The following is an 11,813-nucleotide window of genomic DNA, read 5'->3' on the forward strand; positions in this document are numbered from 1 at the left end:
AATCATCGTCTTCTTCTTGAGATCGAGATTTTCTCAATTTCCTAGAATAACTATAATATGCAGAGAAATGTGCCAAGCAAATATTTTCTAAAATGTCGGGACGTTGGATATAGTGATCCAGAATATTTAATTTAAAAATGTCAGTGGATTCCCTTTCAAGGTTTTGTAAGTCCCGCTTTGACTTAATCATTCGGACACGTTTTTCCGGTGGAAATGTATTAATATAGACCTCGGCGCTACTACACTGTGACATACACATACCAAGTATATTATAAGATGCTTCTTGTGCGGATACTTCTGAAGCATTGATGAATTTATTTCCAATGTGTTGTAGCCTTTCTTTGACGGAATAGTTGCCCCCTCTGATTTCATTAATAGCTTCTTGTAGAAGTCTGGAAACTCCCCTATTTGACTTATTGATATAACTGACAATATAGGAGATACAGGCATATGCATCCAACACAAATTGAATATCCATGTTTGATCTTTGCATTGATAAAATTTTTGTGTTGAACGCATTTATTGACCTATCCCTAAATGTCCGTTTCAAGAAAACTTGAGGTTTTCTTATTGAAGATCTTATTGCCATAATATATTCTTCTTGGTTCATTCCAATTCTACTGTCAGATAAAAATCTTTCAAATATTTGAAGTTCGTTTTCTTCAATATTTGTAAAATTTGCATTTAATAATGTATGAATTTTCTCAAAATTGTCTTTATGTTGTTTAAGTTGATCAGGGTTTATATCATCCGGTAAAGGCAATAAGATTTCTGTAGTTGGCATTGGGGGGTGTGGTATGTGGAAACGACAAAACATTTGGCCTCTTATTTCCAGTTGACATGATTGTGTCGCTGAACGTTGATGAAGGGTTCGACGTTTATATTGGAGGAATCAGTCGTAATGAATTTGTTAATAAAATTTATTACGGGTTGGAATGATGTAGTATCCAAAATATTTAATTGTGGTGCATTATGTAACCAATAAATACCATGAAGATGCGGAGAACCGCGTTGTTGCAATTCAATCCGCCAGTAATGTTTCACAACGTGATGTTCTTCTAATACCCCGCCATTGGTTTTAAAATGTTTGAATAAATGTCTAATCCTTTGGTCAAAATATCTGGAACACGTAACCGGATCCCTTCGTATAAGCTCATATTTCCTTTGCGTACTGTAAGACATTGCCTCTTCTTCAGTAATGTCATTTCCTTCGACAATTTTTACCAGAATCACTATTAATTCTGGCCATTGAGATTCTGCAGCGGATAATGTAATAAAGAAAGTTGGTAGGCCAAATTGTCTTATCATTGCCAAAACCTTTTTCTTTTCACTTTCCCAATGGGCTGGAGAAGAACGAATGCCTTTCAGAATGTGATAGCCGTCATCGTGTTGAACTAGGTTTTGAATTATCTGATCATCCAATGCGTCAGCAGCTGTCAATTGTCTTGCCCCAAATTTCTTTCTTAAACATGTAGATATGCTATTTTCAATGCGGGCAAACTCTACTTTCTTATAGGAATATAAAATCTTATCAACGCGTGCACAACGTCTGTCATATCGCCGAACTTCAGATTTTATTATTTTGCCAATTGTGGCATTACAGGTACGTTTAATACCGCAATATATTGTAGGATATGACAACTCTTCCGAGTCTTCATCCATTAAAATGTCTAAAGGTCTTTGCCCTTCACCTGGAGCAACTGAAATACGCTGCAAAGGAATATTATCCACAAGGTTATTATCTAATAGTGTTTCTTGAGGATTAAATTCGTCAACTTCATCTTGTTCTGTAGTATTATTTATCAAGTTAGACACAATTTCCTGATCTGCAATATCGGACACAAATGGAACTTCTTCATTGGAACTCATATTTCGAAGCCAATCGCCAGATATACGAATGTTGTGCTTCCTATACAATTCAGTATCGACGAGATATGTTGCAGCCTGAAAAATTTTAGCTGGCCTGATTGTTTCAGTCATGAAACTATGCTCATATTCTAGCCTACGCTTGAGATATACCTGAACTACTTCAGTTTGATTAACCGTACGTGGAAGAACATTAACGGTTCTGTCCAACTGAATGGGGACGTTAACAACAGCTCCCCTTACGGCACATTGACGGTTGTACCCAAGAGAAACAATTCTCATAAATGGAATTCTTGGTGAAACAAAGCGTTCTTCTAATGGTGTTAGTCCATTGAGTTCTTCTGGTATATCGGGAAATGACAAGCCTTTAGAAAGGCAAATAGAGGGAACATTTCCACCACTCACAATTCTGTGGCAAGTATTACAAAATTTGTATTTATTATTTTCGGATGGAAATTTGGAAGATAATAAAAACACCTCACTTATGTTAGGGAATTTTTGTAGAATAATGTCCTTGACAAGTTCTTTAACTTGACTTGGAAACCAGAGACCCCCACAACATATACAAATTTCCGTCGGTCCATTTCTAATAACTTAAAAAAACTCACCGAATAATCGTGATTCGTGTCTTGCACAATCCATTTGTAGCAATTCCATTCGAGATTCCGGGGAAATGTTTCGTCTCCTAATTGCGTTCCTCTCAGCTTGGCGTGCATTTTGGTTTTCACGGTTAATGGGATCCATTCGGTGAATACGTACGCGGCAGTTCCTAATCAGCCTCAGTTGGTTCAACTGAATACGAGCAGAATTCCTGGTTTCACGGTGTTGTTGCGTATTTCGGCGTTGTTCGGATATGCGATATGATAAATCAGACCTCCTGTTCCATTGATCGATATGTTGCATCCTGACGACGAAGCGAATGCTGAAGCGTATCTCGCTGCTGTTCGACCAATCGATATTCCAATTCCTGTCTACGAAGCGAACGTTGAACCGTATTTCGCTCCTGTTCGGCCATCCTGTAAGCATCATCCTGTCGACGAAGCGAATGTTCAATCGTATTCCGCTCTTGTTCGGCCAATCGGTATGCATCATCCTGAAGACGAAGCGAGTGATGATGTGTATCTCGCACCTGTTCCGCCAAGCGGTACGTAACATCCTGACGACGAATAGCGTGTTGCTGCGTGTTTCGCTCTTGTTCGGCCAATCTGTATGCATCATCTTGACGACGAAGCGAGTGAAGACGCGTATCTCGCTCCTGTTCCGCCAAGCGGTACGTAACATCCTGACGACGAACCGTGTGCTGCTGCGTGTTTCGCTGTTGTTCGGCAAATCTGTATACATCATCTTGACGACGAATCGAGTGAAGACGCGTATCTCGCTCATGTTCCGCCAAGCGGTACGTAACATCCTGACGACGAACCGTGTGCTGCTGCGTGTTTCGTTCTTGTTCGGCTATTCTGTACGCATCATCTTGACGACGAAGCGAGTGCTCAATCGTATTTCTCTCCTGTTCGGCTAATCTTAATGCATCATCCTGTCGACGAGTAAAATGCTGTGCTGTATTACGTAGCTGCTCTATTTTTCGATTGTATGAAGATCTCCTCCTTGTTTGGTGCTGGATGCGATCCCGTTCACGCTCTTCTTCGCGATATTCTGCATTCCGTCTTCTGGTTGATAAAGAACGTGCGTTCCTAAGGATGTCCGAGGGGTTTTCTTCGCGGTAGTTGCTGACTCGCATCGCAATTAATCGTTGGCGCTGTTGTACTGATTGCTTGCGTAGTCTAGGCATCTTTATTATTTATATGTACACGTATTTAAAACACTTATTAAATTGTAATATTTCAATTATTAATTTTTTTACGAAATGTGCACACACACTCTTCAAGTAACAATAATGTACTGATTTTAAAACAGAGTACTCACAATTTATATATGTACGTAATTTTTGCATACCTAGAGCTTATTATTTATAATACCTACCTAAATTTACTGGGGTTAGGGGACTTGTTATTAATTGAAGCTAACTGTTATGAACCTCTAACGCAGAGAGGTAGTTTGACCTTTTTGAAACAAACAATGTCATAAAATTTAAAATTTTCGTAAAAACAAAACAACTGTTCTTATAAAGGAAACCCTTTTACCTGCTTCAATTATAGGTTCTAATTGGGTTGTTTACATATTATTTGTGATGTTATCTTTTAAAAATTATAAAACCGATATGTTCTACCTGTAAACATAAGACACGTGCATGGGTCGCGTTCTACATAATTGGATGTTTACGCGACAAAGATATCGCATTGCAGTACCACATATGTAGGTACCATTTTACCATAATATTACGTCTCCTTTCAAAAGAAAAGTGTATGACCTATCTTTATTTTCGAGGATTTACATAAATTACATTACATGGGAATTTGATAACGAATAAGAAAAAGGGGAGAATATTAATAATTTTTTGTGGGGAGGTTTGTTACCATATACGACTACAAAAATACCGAATTCCAACGCATTCGGCAGAAAAACACGTTGAAGAACCCCAAAATACCGAAAAATGGCTGGACGGACATGGCTAGATCGTCTTAAAATTTTACCCTGATCAAGAATATATATACTTTATAGGGTCGAAAATGAATATTTCGATGACTTACCCTCCAAACTTGGTGGAGGGTATAAAAAGGGGGTTATATGGGGACTACCCCAAAAAGGCGGTGAATATTAATAAATTTTTGGTGGACAGATTTGTTACCATATACGACTACAAAATACCGAATTGCAACGCATTCGCTACAAAAACGCGCTCAAGAACCCCAAAATACCGAAAATTGAGGGTACCTATATTCATATTTTTTGTGGGGAGATTTGGTACCTATTAGGGACTCATAATATTACAGCCAAATCGGTGAAAAAATCCGGTCAAAACCCCCAAAAACTGGAAATTGGGAGGAACCTTTATATGGGGGCTACCAGAAAAAGTGGACCTATATTTATAATTTTTAGTGGGTAAATTTGGTACCCAATAAGAACCCTATATACCAAATTTCAGCGAATTCGGTTGAAAACCGCGCTCAAGAACCTTAAAATTCCGAAAATTGGGTGTACCGTTATATGGGGGGTACCAGAAAAAATTGACATATATTTATAATTTTTAGTAGGGAGATTTGCTTCCCAACAAGAGCTCAAAGTACCAAATTTCAGCGAATTTGGTTGAAAACCGCGCTCAAGAACCTTAAAATACCGAAAATTGGGGGTACCGTTATATGGGAGCTATGCCTAAACGTGGACCGATATATCCCATCTTCGAACTTGACCTGTCTGCAGACAAAAGACAACTTTGTGCAAAATTTCAGCACCCTATCTCAATTCCTTCAGAAGATAGCGTGATTACAACAGACGGACGGACATGGCTAGATCGTCTTAGAATTTTAACCTGATCAAGAATATATATACTTTATAGGGTCGGAAATGAATATTTCGATGTGTTACAAACGGAATGACAAAATTGATATACCCTCCATACTATGGTGGAGGGTATAAAAAATGGGTTGAGGCGTCGGGTTAGTTGCCCACTCTCGGAAAACCCAACCTACTAAGAAAAAGAAAACCAAACCCCCCTAATGTTGACGACCCCCGCAAACGTATAAAGGACCACGGTCTGCGAATCTGCACTTGGAATGTGCGCACGTTTACAAAACAGGCGCAGTGTTCGCTTTGGCGGATATACTCAAGAAGTACAAAGCCGATATTACTGCCTTACAGGAAATGCGATGGAAAGGGACAGGCGTAAGTAAATCAGATGATTACGCCTTGTATTATAGCTGCCATGAAACGAGACATGAATTTGGCTGCGGATTTATGGTTAACAGGAGAATAAAAGACCTTGTCTACAGATTCACTCCAGTAGATGAGCGAATTGCTATAATCCGTATAAAAGCGAAGTTCTTTTACATCAGTCTAATTTGCGCCCATGCTCCGACCGCAGATAAAGATGAACAGACCAAAGACATATTTTACGAGCGCCTAGAAACAACATATGACTGTTGCTTTGGCCATGACATTAAAATTCTGCTAGGAGATTTTAATGCAAAAATCGGAAGAGAAAATATCTTTGGCCCCACCGTCGGAAAATTCAGCCTTCATGAAGAAACATCCGACAATGTCATGAGGTTGATTGACTTCGCGGCAGAAAAAAACATGGTAGTTAGCAGCACCAGATTCAAGCATCTCGATATACACAAGGCCACCTGGATCTCTCCTGATCATGTAACGAGAAATCAAATTGATCATGTTGTGATAGACGGAAGGTATTCATCCAGTGTTTTAGACGTCCAATCGATCCGAGGAGCGAATATCGATTCGGACCATTACCTTGTGGCAGCCAAGGTACGCACCCGTCTTAATGTTTCAGCAAAGGTGTGATCTAATACAACACGGAAACTCGACGTCGAAAAGCTGCAAACACAACAGGTAGCCGAGGCATACTCCTCTGAACTTAGCCATCTGCTTGAAGAAAGCACTCTTGTCCCGATAATAGAAGCACAATGGTAAAGAATTGCCCACTCCCTACAAACTGCAGCAAAAAGAACAATTGGCGTGAGCGTGTGCAAATCGAGATGTACAGGAGTCAGAATGAAGTCCGGAATTTTTACCAACGAGTAAAACACCAAACCGAAGGCAGGCACATCCTCCTGTAGAGATGAAGAAGGAAACCTGGTGACAGATACAGACAGCGTGTTGAGGATCTGGAAGGAGCATTTCGAAAAGCTTCTAGTATCAAATAGTGGCGATGAAGAAGATACCCCAGAATCAATAAGAGATGATGGTATAGAGTGTATACCACCAAGCCAAGATGAGGTCATAAAATCAATTAATCGGCTCAATAACCACAGAGCAGCAGGAGCCGATGGGTTACCAGCCGAACTATTCAAGACTGGTGGCCAGATGCTGGTGAGGATGCACATGCACACAAAAAAGGAGACAAGACAATATGTGCAGACTATAGGGGAATAAGTCTCCTTCCCATCGCATATGAAGTGCTGTGTGAACGATTGAAGCCTATGTTCAATGACATCATCGGACCATACCAATGCGGCTTCAGACCTGGCAAATCCACCATTGACCAGATTTTCCGTCTGCGCCAAATCCTGGAAAAGACCTACGAAAAACACATCGACACATACCACCTATTTGTCGACTATAAAGCCGCATTCGACAGCCCTATCCGTTCAGAGGAGTTTAAAGACATGTCTGCGTTCGACACTACTGCAAAATTAATACGGCTATGCAGGATAACTTTAAGTGGCACAAGGTCAGCAGTTAAAGTAGGAAAGGACCTATCGGAGCCCTTCAATACCGAACGAGGATTCAGACAAGGTGACAGTTTGTGATCTTTTTAACATCCTACTGGAAAAGGTTAAACAAGATGCAACGGTGAACAGAAATGGCACTCTGTACACCAAACAACACATGTTACTCGCCTACGCCGACAACATTGATATAATGGGTCGAACATTGCGAGCGGTAACAGTCACCTTTGAACAAATTGAAAAGGAGTCTGCCAAAGTGGGTCTGGCAGTAAACGGCGAGAAGACCATGCTGATGGTATCAACGCGCAAGACGTCCAGTAGACTCGGACGAATGTGGAACTTGAGAACTACAGCTTCTAGGCTGTTTAAGACTTTATATACCTTAGTACCGCCATAAATAAAACGAATGACATCAGTTTTGGAATTCGGAGAAGGATTGTGATGGCCAACAGATGCTACTATGGTCTAAGTAAGCAGTTTAGAAACAAGGCCACTTCCAGACAGACCAAACTCACAAGACGCTGATACTACCCGTGCTATTATATGTATCAGGAGCATTGGTACTTGCGCAAGCAGACGAGGCAGCTCTTGGGGTGTTTGAAAAAAAAACTCTCCGAAAGATCTACGGGTCGATTTGCGTCGACGGTGAATATCGGCGTCGAATGAACCACGAGCTTTACAATTTATACGCGGACATCGACATAGTCAGTCGTATTGAGCTGCAGCGACTACGGTGGCTACGCCATGTTGTGCGGATGAATGAAAATGCCCCAGCTCATAGCCTACTGAGCCTACTGAGTGGTCTTCCAAATTGGTGGACTTGCGCACACGACCGACGCGCTTGGAAATCAGTTTTTAAGCTCGGCTTGTGGAACAACCGTTCTGTAACAAGCCAGCTAAGTAAGTAAGTAATGATAAAGATGAATTTTCCATGATGGATATTCAGGTTCATCGGGCTTAACCTCTATGCAGTTTCACGTACTTTATAACTCTCTATTCAACTTTCCCTCACGGTACTTGTTTACTATCGGTCTCATGGTTACATTTAGTTTTAGATGGAGTTTACCACCCACTTTGTGCTGCCCTATCAAGCAACACGACTCTTTGGAAATGTTCTCTAGTAATCAGTAACGTTATACTGGCCTGGCACCCTCTATGGGTAAATGGCCTCATTTAAGAAGGACTTAAATCGTTAATTTCTCATACTAGAAATTGAACACTCCATACACTGCATCTCACATTTGCCATGAAGACAAAGTGACTTAGTGCTGAACTCTTTCCTTTTCGCTCGCCGCTACTAAGGAAATCCTTGTTATTCTTTTTTCCTCCCCTCATTAATATGCTTAAATTCAGGGTGTTCATAAAAATATGAACATAATTTACACCATGAAGATCATAAAATATTTAGGTGCCTATCATAAATATATTTACATAGATAAGTGCGTGTAAGTGATAATGCTTGTGTGCGCTGCTGGGGTGCATCAATAATAAAGGCAATGCCCAACTGATAATGAACTCAGTAAGGGACAAACAAGCATTTCCAATGATAAGCGCATAGAATAAGATAGCTTAAGGCTTCTATGACGGTCTAGCTCTTAATTGAATATTCGTTTACAATAAAATCAGAAGCGAATTAACATCTAATCCCAACACTTCTCAAACAGTGGTCCTTCGAGAGAAAAGAAATGCTGTGCTGTATTACGTAGCTGCTCTATTTTTCGATTGTATGAAGATCTCCTCCTTGTTTGGTGCTGGATGCGATCCCGTTCACGCTCTTCTTCGCGATATTCTGCATTCCGTCTTCTGGTTGATAAAGAACGTGCGTTCCTAAGGATGTCCGAGGGGTTTTCTTCGCGGTAGTTGCTGACTCGCATCGCAATTAATCGTTGGCGCTGTTGTACTGATTGCTTGCGTAGTCTAGGCATCTTTATTATTTATATGTACACGTATTTAATAATACTATGGTCTAAGTAAGCAGTTTAGAAACAAGGCCACTTCCAGACAGACCAAACTCACAAGACGCTGATACTACCCGTGCTATTATATGTATCAGGAGCATTGGTACTTGCGCAAGCAGACGAGGCAGCTCTTGGGGTGTTTGAAAAAAAAAAAACTCTCCGAAAGATCTACGGGTCGATCTGCGTCGACGGTGAATATCGGCGTCGAATGAACCACGAGCTTTACAATTTATACGCGGACATCGACATAGTCAGTCGTATTGAGCTGCAGCGACTACGGTGGCTACGCCATGTTGTGCGGATGAATGAAAATGCCCCAGCTCATAGCCTACTGAGCCTACTGAGTGGTCTTCCAAATTGGTGGACTTGCGCACACGACCGACGCGCTTGGAAATCAGTTTTTAAGCTCGGCTTGTGGAACAACCGTTCTGTAACAAGCCAGCTAAGTAAGTAAGTAATGATAAAGATGAATTTTCCATGATGGATATTCAGGTTCATCGGGCTTAACCTCTATGCAGTTTCACGTACTTTATAACTCTCTATTCAACTTTCCCTCACGGTACTTGTTTACTATCGGTCTCATGGTTACATTTAGTTTTAGATGGAGTTTACCACCCACTTTGTGCTGCCCTATCAAGCAACACGACTCTTTGGAAATGTTCTCTAGTAATCAGTAACGTTATACTGGCCTGGCACCCTCTATGGGTAAATGGCCTCATTTAAGAAGGACTTAAATCGTTAATTTCTCATACTAGAAATTGAACACTCCATACACTGCATCTCACATTTGCCATAAAGACAAAGTGACTTAGTGCTGAACTCTTTCCTTTTCGCTCGCCGCTACTAAGGAAATCCTTGTTATTCTTTTTTCCTCCCCTCATTAATATGCTTAAATTCAGGGTGTTCATAAAAATATGAACATAATTTACACCATGAAGATCATAAAATATTTAGGTGCCTATCATAAATATATTTACATAGATAAGTGCGTGTAAGTGATAATGCTTGTGTGCGCTGCTGGGGTGCATCAATAATAAAGGCAATGCCCAACTGATAATGAACTCAGTAAGGGACAAACAAGCATTTCCAATGATAAGCGCATAGAATAAGATAGCTTAAGGCTTCTATGACGGTCTAGCTCTTAATTGAATATTCGTTTACAATAAAATCAGAAGCGAATTAACATCTAATCCCAACACTTCTCAAACAGTGGTCCTTCGAGAGAAAAGAAATGCTGTGCTGTATTACGTAGCTGCTCTATTTTTCGATTGTATGAAGATCTCCTCCTTGTTTGGTGCTGGATGCGATCCCGTTCACGCTCTTCTTCGCGATATTCTGCATTCCGTCTTCTGGTTGATAAAGAACGTGCGTTCCTAAGGATGTCCGAGGGGTTTTCTTCGCGGTAGTTGCTGACTCGCATCGCAATTAATCGTTGGCGCTGTTGTACTGATTGCTTGCGTAGTCTAGGCATCTTTATTATTTATATGTACACGTATTTAAAACACTTATTAAATTGTAATATTTCAATTATTAATTTTTTTACGAAATGTGCACACACACTCTTCAAGTAACAATAATGTACTGATTTTAAAACAGAGTACTCACAATTTATATATGTACGTAATTTTTGCATACCTAGAGCTTATTATTTATAATACCTACCTAAATTTACTGGGGTTAGGGGACTTGTTATTAATTGAAGCTAACTGTTATGAACCTCTAACGCAGAGAGGTAGTTTGACCTTTTTGAAACAAACAATGTCATAAAATTTAAAATTTTCGTAAAAACAAAACAACTGTTCTTATAAAGGAAACCCTTTTACCTGCTTCAATTATAGGTTCTAATTGGGTTGTTTACATATTATTTGTGATGTTATCTTTTAAAAATTATAAAACCGATATGTTCTACCTGTAAACATAAGACACGTGCATGGGTCGCGTTCTACATAATTGGATGTTTACGCGACAAAGATATCGCATTGCAGTACCACATATGTAGGTACCATTTTACCATAATATTACGTCTCCTTTCAAAAGAAAAGTGTATGACCTATCTTTATTTTCGAGGATTTACATAAATTACATTACATGGGAATTTGATAACGAATAAGAAAAAGGGGAGAATATTAATAATTTTTTGTGGTGAACTCAGTAAGGGACAAACAAGCATTTCCAATGATAAGCGCATAGAATAAGATAGCTTAAGGCTTCTATGACGGTCTAGCTCTTAATTGAATATTCGTTTACAATAAAATCAGAAGCGAATTAACATCTAATCCCAACACTTCTCAAACAGTGGTACTTCGAGAGAAAAGAAGCAGCGACCGTCAACATAAAAAAATAAAATATTAAAAAATATAAAAAATATTAAAATATAAAAAAGGCACATAAAAAGCCAAAAAAGGCACACAACAAGCAAAAAAAAAACCAATATAGGCAAAATATTAAAAAAAAAACTAAATAAAACCAAATAAGGCAAAACCAAAGTTAATAGCCACAAATCCAAAAAAAAAAAAACAATGTCGGCAGATAGACATATTCTGTACAAGGTACAAAATCAGATTCTCAAAGAAATGATTGAGATTTCTGATAAACTGAAAAGCGGGATGGTACGGAAAGCGACACTAGAAGCTGTGTACAAGTCGCTCGAAACGAAAATGGACGAGGCGAGATTATATAATCTAAA

At 39.5% G+C, this 11,813-nt stretch overlaps 1 protein-coding gene and 1 long non-coding RNA gene across 2 annotated transcripts; both read right to left on the reverse strand.

Annotated features, from left to right (window-relative positions):
* Positions 1-2,734: 2,734 nt before the first annotated feature.
* LOC133325110 (trichohyalin-like) lies at positions 2,735-3,655 on the reverse strand. The gene has a single exon (XM_061533969.1). It carries the CDS (start codon positions 3,653-3,655, stop codon positions 2,735-2,737), a length of 921 nt encoding a protein of 306 aa, XP_061389953.1.
* Positions 3,656-8,151: 4,496 nt separating this feature from the next.
* LOC133325229 (uncharacterized) lies at positions 8,152-10,042 on the reverse strand. The gene is made up of 2 exons (XR_009754156.1): positions 9,717-10,042; positions 8,152-8,494 (listed from the first exon to the last, which is right to left on the reverse strand). It is a non-coding gene; the product is annotated as an uncharacterized LOC133325229 (long non-coding RNA).
* Between the last annotated feature and the right edge of the window lie 1,771 nt (positions 10,043-11,813).

The sequence above is a fragment of the Musca vetustissima genome, unplaced genomic scaffold (assembly GCF_032173495.1).
Source record: "Musca vetustissima isolate MV318-11 ecotype Yass unplaced genomic scaffold, APGP_CSIRO_Mvet_v1 utg143311, whole genome shotgun sequence".
NCBI classification, from domain to species: Eukaryota; Metazoa; Arthropoda; class Insecta; order Diptera; family Muscidae; genus Musca; species Musca vetustissima.